We start from the raw sequence: 14,180 nt of genomic DNA, 5'->3' as shown, positions 1-14,180 counted from the left end.
AATGCGGTTTGCACTCGGCACAGATTTGGCAGTTCCTGGTCATGGTCCTGACCTCCTCGATGGAGTCGGGCAGGTTACGGGATTTGATGAAGTGAAAAAACCTGGTGACCCCCGGGTGGCAGGGGTCATTGTGAAGGGTCTTCAGTCTATCGACCTGCGCGTTGGCGAATGTACCACGTGATAGGGCATATGGGGGCTCATTGAGTTTCCCGGGCCGGTACAAGATATCGTAATTGTAGGTGGAGAGTTCCATTCTCCACCTCAAGATCTTGTCGTTCTTGATTTTGCCCCTCTGCTTATTATTAAACATAAAAGCTACTGAACGCTGTTCTGTGAGCAGGGTAAATCGTTTTCCGGCCAGGTAATGCCTCCAATGTCGCACAGCTTCCACAATGGCCTGGGCCTCCATTTCGACAGAGGAGTGTCGAATCTCGGGTCCCTGGGGGGTCCTTGAGAAAAAGGCCACGGGTCTCCCCGCCTGGTTAAGGGTTGCAGCTAGGGCAAAGTCGGATGCATTGCTCTCCACTTGGAAAGGGATGGACTCATCCACTGCGTGCATTGTGGCCTTCGCAATATCTCCTTTTATGAGAGTGAAGGCTGCACAGGCCTCTGCTGTCAGGGGGAAGGAGGTGGACTTGATGAGGGGTCTGGCTTTGTCTGCATAGTTGGGCACCCACTGAGCATAGTACGAGAAAAACCCTAGGCATCTCTTCAGTGCTTTTTGGCAGTGGGGGAGGGGGAGCTCCATAAGGGGGCACATCCTGTCGGGGTCGGAGCCGATGACTCCGTTCTCCACTACACAGCCAAGAATGGCAAGGCGCTTGGTACAAAACATGTCCTTGTTGTATGTTAGGTTCAGCCGCTGGGCCGTATGGAGGAATTTATCTAGATTAACATCATGGTCCTGCTGCTCGCGGCCGCAGATGGTGACGTTGTCTAGATAAGGGAAAGTGGCCTGGAGCGCGTTCTGGTCAACCATCCATTCCATCTCCCGTTGGAAGACTGAAACCCCGTTGGTGACGCCGAAGGGAACTCTGAGGAAGTGGCAGAGACGACCGTCAGCTTCAAAAGCTGTGTACTGGTGGTCCTCAGCCCTGATGGGGAGCTGGTGGTATGCCGACTTCGGATCAATCGTCGAGAACACCCGGTATTGTGCTATCTGATTGACCATGTCAGATATGCAGGGGAGTGGGTATGCATCTAGCTGGGTGTAGCGATTGATCGTCCGGCTGTTGTCAATAACTAGGCGCTGTTTTTCGCCAGTCTTCACTACCACCACTTGTGCTCGCCATGGGCTGGTGCTACTTTCAATAATCCCTTCCTTCAGGAGTCTTGCTACCTCGGATTTAATGAAGCTCCTATCCCCGGCACTGTAACGCCTGCTTTTGGTAGCGATGGGCTTACAGTCGCGGGTGAGGTTAGCGAACAAGGAGGGGGGATCTTTAAGGGTGGAGAGGCTGCAAATGGTGCGTGGCGGGCAATTTAAATGCTGCTGGCTGCAGACTGTGAGTGGGGGGAGGAGTCCATCGTATGCTAATGTGACACTCTTAAGGTGGCAGTGAAAATCCAACCCCAGTAGAACGGCAGCGCAAAGATGGGGCAGGACCAGGAGTTTAAAATTTTTGTATTCTGTGCCCCTTACTGAAAGGGTCACTACACAGTAGCCACCGACATCCACTGACTGGGCTTTGGAAGCCAAAGAGATCCGATGTCGCGTCGGCAGGACTGGGAGAGAGTAACTGCGCACCGTGTCGGGGTGGATAAAGCTTTCCCTGCTCCCGCTGTCAAAAAGGCAGGTAGTGGCGTGGCCGTTTACCGTAAAGTCCATCATGGACCTGGACAGTTGATGAGGGAGAGATTGGTCCAGCATCACGGAGGCCAGCGTATGGTCGAGCGAGTCGATGTGGTCGTCAGATGAGGCGGTGGTTGAGTCCGGGTCCCCCGTGGTTGAAGTTGGAGACGTCCGAGATGGCAAACAAAATGGCGGCGCCCATGGTCCCGATCCCCACGCGGCTGGGGGAGCCCAAGATGGCAGACAAGATGGCTGCCCCCATGGTTCACACGCGGCGCTGCTGGCGTTAGCGGTTTTACCTTTGCAGGCGCTGACATAGTGTCCGTTCTTCCCGCAGCCGGAGCAGGTAGCGTTTCTCGCCGGGCAGCGTGCTCTGGGGTGTTTTGCCTGGCCACAAAAATAACATTTCTGTGCCTTGGACATCGCAGCAGCAGTTGAATGTGGCGGTCCCATGACCCAAGGTTGTGGCATCCACGTTGCGGAGCGGTTAGGGGAGAAGGCGTCCATATTCCTGTGGGCCGCATCGAGCGAGAGCGCGAGGGACACTGCCTTTCTCAGGTCCATTTCTCCCTTTTCCAACAGTCTCTGCCGGGAGTAGTCGGACCTTAGACCCACAACGAAAGCATCTCGGATCAGTCCCTCTGTGTGTGCTGCGGCTGATACTTCTTTGCAACCGCAGTCTCGGCCGAGTATCCGTTGTGCCCGTAGGAAGGCCTCCACCGATTCCCCGGGATGTTGTCTGCAGGATCTTAAGAGGTGCCGGGCATAGACCGTATTTACCGGGCGTGCGTATTGCCCTTTTAGCAGATCGATAGCCACCGCGTAGGTCGTCGCGTCCTGGATTATTGTATAAACTTGGTGGCTCAACTTTGAGGCCAGGATTTCCAACTTGTTTTCGTCCAGGGTCACAGTTGACGCTTGCAGGTAGGCCTCGAAGCAACGCAGCCAATGCGCGAATTTGGTAGCCGAACCCGCTTCTTGGGGGTCTAGGTCCAGGCAATTTGTTCTGAGGGCTCGCAGCAGCTCCTGCTGCTCAGCGTTTGGTGCTGCAGCCTGCTGTTCAGCGATGGTGCAGCAGCCTGCTGTTCAGCGTTTGTCGACATTTTGTTTTTGCTAATAAAATTGATGCGCTATCAATTACTCATAAAAGACGGAGAGTTAGGAGAGTAACTAAATGCTTTTATTAGCAAAGAAAAGAGCATGCCTCTCGTGGTTGACAGGGTTCCAAGAAGGCAGGGGGCTGCAGGTCAATCAGTCAATCACCTTTATACCTGGGCCTGTGGGTGGAGCCAGCCGAGACATGCTGAGGCATGCATAGGTACAACAGTGTGCCACAACAACAACAGTGAATAACAATAACAGTGGTTTACCACAATGTGTACCTCACAGTGTCAGAACAGTCACGGTTATTATCCGTCTTCCATGTATTATTTTGCCGACTGCATCTCCCTAACAAACTTAGCTGATCACAGCACGGCTATCAGTCAACTCATTGCCAGTGTGAAAAATGCCACATTAGCAACGTGTGCAAGACTCGAATGACAGAGTAACTGGGCCGTGATAACTTATCCTGATATTCATGAGGCCTTAACATTCGCTGCATAAGACAATTCTACCTCTGGTTACCATCCCTCCTGCCATTGGAAAGCGTTTGTCTTTATTTCCAATATCAAAACCCATTGTAATTTTGCAAGCCTCTATTAAATTTCCTCTTAGCCTCCAGAGGAAAGCAATCCCAGCTTCTCCACACTATCCCTCGGGCCAGACTGTAAGACATCAAACGGGTTCTGTATGTCTCATAGACATATATTTCAGCTACAGGGGAGTCAAAGGTTATGGGAAATGGGCGGCAAAGTTGCGTTGTGTCGAAGTTCTCATCAGCCACGAACTCATTAAATGGCGGGGCTCGAGGGGCCGAATGGCCCAATTCTGCTCCTATTTATTCTTTTGCGGAAGGTTAGTTTCTTAATCATGTAATTTTTGAGCTGCTAAACAACGTTGGAAGGAAACTCCCACGGGACCTAGAAAAGTGCAAAATCTTAGCTCTGCCGAGAGCTCAGGCACCTGACAGGTTAACCCTTTATTTCTCTGTCCACAGATCTTTCAGGACATTCTAAGTGTTTCCAGCATTTAATCAACAATTCCAGATGCAGTATCTGCTGCATTTTGCTTTTTATGTTAAAGCAGTGTCCCCGCTTGTATTAACAAAAGTCAAAAATGAGTAGTAGCAAAGAGGAAATGGAATCTGCGATCTCGGCATGCATTGGTGGTTCAGGGGTAGAATTCTCACCTCCCACGCGGGAAACCCGGGTTCTATTCCCGGGCAAGGCAGGTTAATTTTTTTAACAATTCATTTCACAGCAAACACATCACATGAGCATAAATAATATATTAGCTGTACCTTTGCAACTGGATAAAGGGTATGAATGTTCTGCTCCTGTTCCTGTGCAACAGCTTTGAGGGGCTGAATGGCATCCTGTTCCTGTGTAAGAGGCTTGATTCTTACTCTGACAGACATTACATTGCTCACTTCCTCGTTAGTATAGTTGTGAGTATCCCCGCCTGTCACGCGGGAGACCGGGGTGAAATTCCCCGACGGGGAGGTATTTTTACATCCCCAATTTTAAACCTTTGGGCAGCACCTTAATGCGCTCCTTGGAAAAGATCAACAGCGAAAAATTGAACCTAAAATAATTTTAAACGGTGAGGAACTGCATAAAAACCTCCTGCATCAATTCCTCGTTAGCACAGTGTTCTCCTTCTGTTTGTCCTTTGTGCGGGGCACTGCAGAACGAGAGAGGACAGGAAATGCAGATAACAGCGGGAGAAAGCACGTCTGAACTTTTAAGCGGACAGCACTGGCACGATTGGCCGAATGGCCTCAAACTGTGCTGCAAGCCTCCATGAAACATATGGATATCTGAGACATACCCACACAAAGTGAGCACACATCTGTGTTCGTGTATGTGTTTGTGTCTTTGTCTCAAGCAGTGCATTACTATTTCCTCTGTATTGTCCTTAATATTTGGTGCTGATTATTCAATATCCCAACGGCTTTTCTCTGACTGTGTATCTCTGAGAAAAGCGCAGAAGCAAATAAATTTCAGGTGGACGCCTACCCACACTTGATGCTGTGGTTTCCTGAACATGTCCTATGTGATCTCGCATAAAAAATGTCATCTTGTACGAAAAGTTTGCCTGGCGTGAATGTGATATGAATTTCAAAGCAGCAAGGAGGAAAGACTGCATTGTTCTGCTTGCTGGCAGGATGTTTCCGATAGCTTTCCTGGTGGTCTCGTGGTTAGGATTCAGCGCTTTCACCCCCGTGGTCTGTGTTCGATGCTTGGTCAGTGGAACCAGTGCGTTTTCTGGCTGTTTGAAATGCCAGCAATCAAAGCACCCGCGCGAAATAAACGCTTACACCTCATCAACTTTCCACGCCGCTGCTTGTGCCTCAACAGTGTGGGAAAAACGTATTAAACATGAAGACATGCTGGGATACTTAACCACTTTACTAATTGAACAAAGAACACTAAACTAGTTAAAACTAAAAGAACTGCTGACTGCCATAATGAAGTCAAGCTGACCTTTCGGCTTTGGGCATCTGGTGATAAAATGTGAACATGTTAATCTGTTTCTTGAGATGCAAGGGAACCTATGAAACCTTATGTTGAAATGTAATGTAAGCTAATCACCTGAAGCTGTTTAACTTGCTGTATAACTATGAGCGCTGTACATTAGTAATTTAGAGTGCTGGTGGGCAGTAGGGACTGCTGCAGACTCTCCGTAATATCATGTAATAAATTCCTAAAGCGAACCTCGAAGTCTCCATCTAATAATTAATTTCCTCGACAGAATTTGGCGTAGTCAGGCAGGGTCCCTAACAACGGGATCCAAAAGAACTAAGAAGGTCTTAGTTGGGTATAGCGTCGACCTTATATATCACTTGGCCCACTTAGGCTCCAATTAGACAAAGGAAGTTTAAAAAGGGACTCTCCTAAAAATAAAAGGAAAATGCCCGGTGCCTCCCAGCTGAAAGGGGGAGAGCACCTAGCGCGTCCCAGCTGAAAGGGGGAGGGCGCACGGTTGCCCAGTTATCCGGCCGGTGACTCATGCTGAGCCAAGAAGCCCGTCAGGCTGAGGCAAGACTGCTGAGAAGAGAGAAAATACTATGGCACCGAATTAAGTAGCTACAAAGAAAATAAAGTGTTGACTTCGAGACTCGCGGAAAAAACCGGTGAGCGCTCATTGTATTTTGTGTATATAAAATAACCCGCGGTTGTATAACCAGTAAGTTTAAAACTAAGTTACAGGAGTAAGGAAAAGATGGGAAATAACGGCAGTCGAGCTGATTCATCCAAGCCTGCCAAGAAAGGAGCCCGAGGCAAGCTAGAACAGGAGGCTGCAAATGATAAAATCAAGATATGTAAAAGAACGAATGACAGAATAAAAAAGCTCGTGCAACATCGAAAAAAGGTAGGAGATCCCATCGTTCCACCGGGTTCGCCAGCCGAAAATGTAAAAAAAGAAACAGGAGACGATCGGTATGCGGTAACTTTTATTAGTGATCTGTATGTATGGTCGGGTGGAGATTGGTCTTTTGGGGGAAGTTTTAAAATACCTTTAATAAAAGAATGGGAAGAAATTACTAGAAATGAAGGAGGGGATCCTGAGTGGGACACCCCCTATATGTTATGGTGCTTTGCTCGGTGGATGGAAGTAGCAAAAAGACACCAACCCCCAAAGAAGAAGGGGAAACAGGAAGAGGCAGAGGATAGTGAGAAAAAGGAAGAGGTGCTGCCTAAGGCTCCTGTTGTGGGAATGTATCCCCGAACCCCAGCAGGAGATCCGCTTGAGATGGGGGAAGAGTTAAATAATTTACTAATGATAGCGGCTGCTCTAAGACAGCAACCGGCACGATTTCCGGCGCTGCCTCCATACAATCCACCCCCACCCGCAGATGAACCCGTAATTGAAACTCCTCCTCCAGCAGAGGCACTCGGAGCAGGAGCTGCTGCACTGCCTCGTAGTAATGTACAGGACCTAACCTCACGTAACGGACCTACAACTGGGTCACAAACACAACCTGACACTACTACCCATCAACTTCCTCGAGTCATGATAGGAGAGGTGCCAGTGTTAAATCCATGGTCCCCAGCGGAAGCTAGAGCTATGATAGCCGAGGCACCAGTCCCCTTAAAGAAGCCCACTGCCTTTCATAATTGGCTAGAACAAATATGTACCATTTACAGCCCTCTTCCTGGGGATGTGCTCATGCTGCTAAAATGTGCGTATGGGTCCTCATGGTCGACCCTAAGGGACGGATTTTCTGTTCCCCCGGGAGAAAATGGAGATTGGCGACAAGATGATGCACAACTGGACCAGGGAAATGAGTCTGTTGCTCACTGGTTAGAACATAGAGGTAAAGAGGCTATAATGAGAGGAGCCAAGAAGACTAGTGACATAGGAGAAGTTACTCGATGTCTGCAAAGAAAGGAGGAGACAATTCCTGATTTTGTAGCTCGATTTAAAAGCAAGTGGGAGGAACATGCGGGAGTTCCGTTAGCAGACAATGGACCTTTGGCAGTACAAACATTGCTAAACTGCATGTTACCCTTTCAAGCTCAAGTCTTTAAAATGATTAATCTAAATTGGCAGACTCAGCGCTGGGTGGACGTAGTTACTGCTCTGGTAAATATGGGTAGGGAAGGACTCTTTACTCAGTCGAAAGAGCAAAAGCCAAAAACAGCGGGACAATATTTCCAGCAGAATAGAAGAGAATTTGCACGAAGAGGAGGTTATGGTAGAGGCAGAGGAAGGGGAAGAGGACAATGGCAAATGAGAGATAGATCACAGGATGAATGTCGGAAATGTGGGAAAAGAGGACATTGGGCTAGAGATTGCCAATGCCCCACAAGGCCACAGCAGGAATACGCCCAACAAGGAGGGTATCCAGCTCCAGGGGCAGAAGGAACTTCCTTTTCTTTCAGTAACCCTAATGCATCCGCATAGGGGTGCCACGGAGAAGCGGTGGTACAGGCGGCTGTGATCAGATTGTCCAAATCCATGAAAGAACAGCCTATGGCTACAGTTAAAATAGGAAATAGCCATTTGGACCTTCTGGTCGATACCGGTGCAACAATGTCCTCTGTAACCCCCTCCGTGTGTATACCCTCCAGTCAATTTAACGTTGTAAGCATGGGAGTAGCCGGTATCCCTATGTTAGAACCCCTCTCCAAACCTACCGAAATTCAAGTGCACGGGCAATCCGTCACAGACACCCTCATAATTTCTCAGACCGCCCCTCTCCCTATGTTGGGAAGACAGGCTTTATGTAAATTGGGAGCAGTTATATACTGCACTCGAGACGGCATGTTCATGGAACTGCCTCAAATACAAACTCATCAGCTAATTAATTTAATGATAGAGGAAAAGCAAGTAGAAGGAGCCCCCATTTTGTAGTGTTGGCAGCTGAATAGCAATCCTTATGGCCAATTGTTAAAAAATGTATTCCAATCCTTGCAGGAATTGGAAGATCCTCAGGGGCAGTATTTACAATATCTAATTGAAACCAGTAGAGAAAAGAAACGGACCCATTGTACGGCATGGTACACGCATAAAGAAACATCCAATTATCAAGAATTGGTTTGCTCATACCTAAACCAGCCACAATTGCTGCAGATTTCACCTTATTTATTCTTTGGAGATAAAGGCCTGGGAATGTTGGTTCACCTTACACACGAACAAAAAGAAAGATTTAGGATGCATCACACATCCGAACCCCACCTGAATATAGCAGTCAGAGCCCCAGCTAAGGCGAAGGAAGTGGGGGAGATGATAAAAAGAATACAACACCACAAGCCAGTCTATTCCATCACGTTGCCAATCCAAGCTGGAAAGGTGGAGATAGAATACTTTAATGAAACAGAGGGAAAAATTCGCTGGTTAAGAAAAGAATGGGATACTATTTTTGAAAGACAGCAGCCCCCTAAGGAAAATCCACAATTGTTACCATGGGCATTGACTAAAGTAACTTCTGAATTATGTGCAAAGCACAAGAATCATGTGGGAAAGGTGCATTCGGCAGCTGAACATAGGGTCCAGCTACAGAAGGATGCTGTTTTGCGCTGTCTAAAGCAGTACCGGTTGGCCCCAGAGGCCGAGGAAGGAATAGCAGCGGTTATACATTCTTTACTGCAGCAAGGGGTTTTAGTCAAAACACAGAGCCCCTGCAATACTCCTATTGTGCCCATCCCGAAAGTAGGAAGACCAAATGACTGGCGTTTTGTGCAAGATCTCCGGGCGATCAATAAAATAGTCATTCCCATTGCTTCCTTGGTGCCAGATACCAACAGCATCCTCTCCTCTATACCAGCTGATGCAACTACCTTTTCGGTTATCGATTTGTGTTCTGCTTTCTTCTCCATACCACTGCATAAGGGCAGTCAATATCTGTTTGCCTTTACTTATAAAAATCAGCAATATACCTGGACCACGTTGCCACAGAGGTATACTGAAAGTCCTGCGGTGTATGTGGCAGCGGTTAAAAATGACTTGGAGGAATGTCAGTTATCGGATCAGTCCACCTTAATCCAGTACGCAGATGACCTTTTGGTTGCCTCCCGAACGGGGCCAGACTGCCAAGAAGATACTATAAAATTGCTCCAGCATCTAGCTAGCAGGGGACACAGGGTGTCCTCTGAGAAGTTGCAGTTTTGCCAAACATCTGTCCAGTATTTGGGTTTTCATTTGGAGTATGGACAGCGAAGATTGGGACTGGAAAGGATAAGAGCAGTGGATAAAGTGCTGATCCCGTGAACAAAGAAGGACATTTTGTCGTTTCTGGGAATGGAGGGTTTTTGTCGACAATGGATATATGACTACAGAGAAATGGATGCGGTCTTACGATCAGCTACGCTGCAGACAGAGCCCCCCATAGTTGAATGGACGCCAGAACGAGATAAGGCATTCAGTGATCTTAAAAAAGCTATGGTCAGTGCTCCCGCGTTAGGACTACGTAAGTATAATAAGCCTTTTCAGTTATACGTCAATGAAAGAGAAGGCTTGGCAACAGAAGTATTGGCACAAGAACCTGGTGGAGGAAAAAGGCCTGTAGCATATTACTCTGTAGCCTTACCAGCCGTAGTGAGAGGCATGCCAGCCTGCTTACGAGCCGTTGCTGCAACCGCCACAATAGTGGAAAAATCCATCCTTATTGTGCTTGATCACCCTTGTGTGGTAATTGTTCCCCACGCAGTGCTGCTATTATTAAATTCGGCAGCTACTCAGCACTTTACGGCGGCAAGAAGGACTGGGTATGAGATAATCCTCTTGTCACACTCTAATTATATCTACCAGAGATCACCAGCTGTCAACCCGGTGACCTTTGTGCCAATAACAACAGAACATCCAGGTGAACCAGAACAGGACTGCTTGTTAACTGTTGAAGCCACCACTACACCCAGGCCAGATTTGCTAAGTGATCCTATTGATAATCCTGACTTGATCCTCTTCACAGATGGTTCTTCGCATCGACCTAGTGATGATCAACTATTAGCAGGTTATGCGGTGGTGACTCCTCATGAATTATTGGAAGCTTAAACGTTGCCACCTGACACATCTGCACAAGCAACTGAACTATATGCATTAACCAGAGTCTATATTTTGGCTAAAGATCAAAGCATCAATATCTATACTGAATCCCGTTATGCATTTGGGGTAGTGCATGATTTTGGACAATTATGGAAAAACAGAGGTTTTATTACATCCTCAGGAAAATCTATTAAGCATGCGCAAATGATGTTAAATTTGTTGGAGGCTATTCAGTTGCCAAGTAAAATTGCAGTACTAAAATGTGAGGCCCACACCATGGCAGATGATGAAGTCGCGTGTGGAAATAGGTTTGCTGATAGTGCGGATAAAGAGTTCGCACTGAGGCAGGCCCCACAGCTTCAAGCCGCCAAAAATACCGTTAGTAACTTTCCAGCAGAACTTCCTAGTAGCATTGATGCTGATCTACTACGACAGGCCCAAAGTCAGGCAACAGTCAAAGAAAAACGTACTTGGAGTAAGGCTGGTTGCTATCAAGATCATGATATATTGATGCATCCTGATGGCCGAGTGGTTTGCCCACGAAGCTTGTTTTTGCCTCTGTCTCGCCTGGCACATGGACAGGCTCACATGGGCAAAGGAGGGATGGCACATGCATTTTCCCAACAATGGTATGCACCAGGAATAACGGTAACAATTGAAAAAGTTGCCATAATGTGTTTAGTATGTCAGCAGAACAATAGAGGGAAATCGCCCACAAATTTTGATCACCTACCCCAACCAGAGCTGCCCTTTGAGAATCTACAGATAGATTTTGCACATATGCCCGCAGTAAAAGAATTTAAATATATACTGGTAATAGTAGATGTGTTCTCCAGATGGGTAGAGGCATACCCCACTCGGAGGGATGATGCCAGAACAGTAGTACGCAATCTGCTAAAAGAAATAATACCTAGATTTGGAATACCTATGGGAATAAACAGTGACAGAGGAACTCATTTCACCAGCAAACAGATAAAAAACTTAAATGAAGCCCTTGGATTTCAATGGAAATTGCACATACCTTACCAGCCACAATCCTCAGGAATAGTGGAAAGACTGAATGGGGAAATCAAGGCCGCCCTAACCAAAGTATGCCAGCAAAATGGGTTGCAATGGTCGGATGCTGTGCCAGTAGTAATGTATGCCCTGAGAAATCAGAAAAATAGAAACACAGGTCTGACACCACATGAGATCTTGATGGGCCGGCCTATGACAACAGGCACACGCCCACCCATGACTCCAGAGAAGGTGGCATTAATTTGGAATGATGAAAAATCGTTAAAATATGCTCAGGCCATGTGTGAAACAGCAGGAAGAATACATGAGAAAGTGAGACAGGCCCAGACGCGCCCCACAGATGGAAACATGAACCCCTTTAAACCCGGAGATCAAGTTTATGTGAAAGCGCTAAATAAAGAATCTTTTTCTCCTAGGTGGAAAGGACCATATTTGGTGCTGCTTGCAACTCGAACAGCTCTCAAATTGAAAGAAAAACCTGATTGGGTACACGCTACAAGGTGCAAGTTGCATCATCCGGAGGAAACACCGGAGGTGGAGTATAAACATACTGCACCAGACACCACTTCAGAAACGGGAAAAGATCCGTGCCCACCATAATTTGGCACTCCATTGAAGGACTGATTACTTTCGGATTGCTATATATGTTTATATTTAATGCTGTATAACAATAATTAGGATAATTTAAAGATTTCTAGGATAAATCAGGAAATATGTTAAACCAGATAATAATAATCGGCCTAAGTGTAATCAGGACAGCCGCCTGGACAATCCTGCCTGCTGAAAAAACAGAATGGGCAGGCCAGTTAGGATGGAAGGCGAGAGACAGTAACCAATCGCAGGGAACTTACACTTGTAACAATGGCACCATTTGTGTAATTGCTAATTGGACGATTAATTGCGAAGCCTGTGGGATGTTCGAAATGAAATCTGGGATGGATAAAATAGTATTTAACCAAGGATCTAATATAACTCTAAGTATAAAATGGGAAAAAGGAGTGAACATAAGTTGTAGGATAGAGAATGACACTGACATATTAAACAATCATACTAAATGATGGAAATGGTATAAAAATGACACAAGAACCGGAGACATGGAACAACCGATATATTTGAAAGACGGTCAGGCGTACGGATGCATAAATGCAACTCTTATAGAAGGAAGACCTCACTGGTATGGGGAAACATTCTTCGCAAAGAAAACGAAACAGATAGAAAGTCCTATGGACCATTTGCAAAGATTGCATTCTACCTGTACCCTGGTCCTGATCTCCCCATATACTCTAAATTTGACAGTACAGGTACAATATGAGGATAAAAAAGATACTGGATGTAATATTACTACTATACAAGCCAAATTGAAGAAGAGAGTTAGGATCGGGAGAAGGAGAAGGGACTTAGCAACGGTCTTGGGAGGAGTAGGAACTGGTATGGGAGCCCTTAATGCAATAGATATTGAAACATTGCAGAATAAAATACAGCAAGTAGGAGGGCTGAGAGGAGATGCTATAAAATTAAGAAATGCTTGGGACAATGGACTGACAGCAGCGATGTTAACACAGTGGATATCAGATACAATGAGTTGGAAGCAAGTAAATAAGGTAGAAAAGGAACAAGAGAATGTTGCAAAAGGACAAGAGAAAGTCAATAATCATACTCAATGTATGTTTAAAGAAATTACCAAGCAGTCACTGAGGGCTGAGCTAGAGCGAATCGCTATGTCAGGACATGCTCCTAGTTGGATGAGAATTTTCGGATTTGAAGGAAATAATCTAGAAGTAAAACCTGATCGAAGATATACTAAATGTGACCTTATGGGATGTAATTTTACAATGAAAGTGGTAAATGTGACAAAGGCCAAAACCTGGTGTCAGTTCTTGGTATTGCCCCAACTGTTTGGAGAAAACTTTTGGTATCCCGAATTTCATGGTAAATGGATAGATCAGGGGAATAAGACCCACGATTCCTCGGATTGCCAAGATTGGCCGTTTGGAAAAGTATGCCCATTGCATACCCCTATATATGAACCTTGTTCATTGCAACATAGTAGAGGTACATGTATTTGGAATTTAAAACCTTGTAATGATACTACCTTGCATGAGATAGGCCAGAACTATCTGTGTATTAGCAGTGCCTGGACTATATATGTCGACGGGATTTTGAAACGGCCCCGTTTAAACACTTGCATAAAAGATGTTTATACTGTGTTTGACCCACATACCAACAAAACATATCAGTTGGGAAAATGGGCGACGGTAATGCAAAGAAGAACTGTATTGGGGATAGAAAATGCCCCCCCTACAGTTAATTTGGCTAATCTGACGAAATTTTTGAAAAAACAATGAAAAGATAGCAGAATCCTTAGCGAAAAGAGGAAGAGATCTGCACCATTTAAAAGCAGTGATGGATTATGATGAGCAAGGTTTGATTCAAATAGCTACACAAATAACAGATTTGACGGTACACCACTGGTGGGATGTGTTTAAAGGATGGTCACCTAAAGCATCCGCAGTGCTGGAATTGTTTGTTCACCCGAAGGTTATATTTTGTGTAGTGACAGGTGTTTTATTTATATTAATTTGTATAATGTGGATAAGAGTGAGATATCTGCTAGCGCAAACAGTAGAATCAGTAGCATCTGTAAAAAGAGCTACGAAAGTACTAGAGGGAAAGGAAAGAAAAAGAGCAAACCAGGATGAATATGATGAAGAAGATTGTCTAAAAATGCGTCCTTTCCCAAAGGGATATTATCCTCCCTATGAAAACGAACTGAATACAA

At 46.0% G+C, this 14,180-nt stretch overlaps 1 protein-coding gene across 1 annotated transcript; it reads left to right on the top strand.

Moving 5' to 3' along the window:
- The first annotated feature begins 12,662 nt into the window (after positions 1–12,662).
- Positions 12,663–13,921, top strand: LOC147085335 (uncharacterized). Its single transcript, XM_085979096.1, has one exon. It carries the CDS (start codon positions 12,832–12,834, stop codon positions 13,744–13,746), a length of 915 nt encoding a protein of 304 aa, XP_085835222.1. The 5' UTR covers positions 12,663–12,831; the 3' UTR covers positions 13,747–13,921.
- Positions 13,922–14,180: the final 259 nt, after the last annotated feature.

This window comes from Somniosus microcephalus, unplaced genomic scaffold (assembly GCF_052327205.1).
Source record: "Somniosus microcephalus isolate GS21.2 unplaced genomic scaffold, FLI_Smic_1.0 unresolved_chr8, whole genome shotgun sequence".
NCBI lineage: Eukaryota > Metazoa > Chordata > Chondrichthyes > Squaliformes > Somniosidae > Somniosus > Somniosus microcephalus.
The sequence above is the reverse complement of the archived record's forward strand: the minus strand, read 5'-3'. Positions and strand labels throughout refer to the sequence as shown.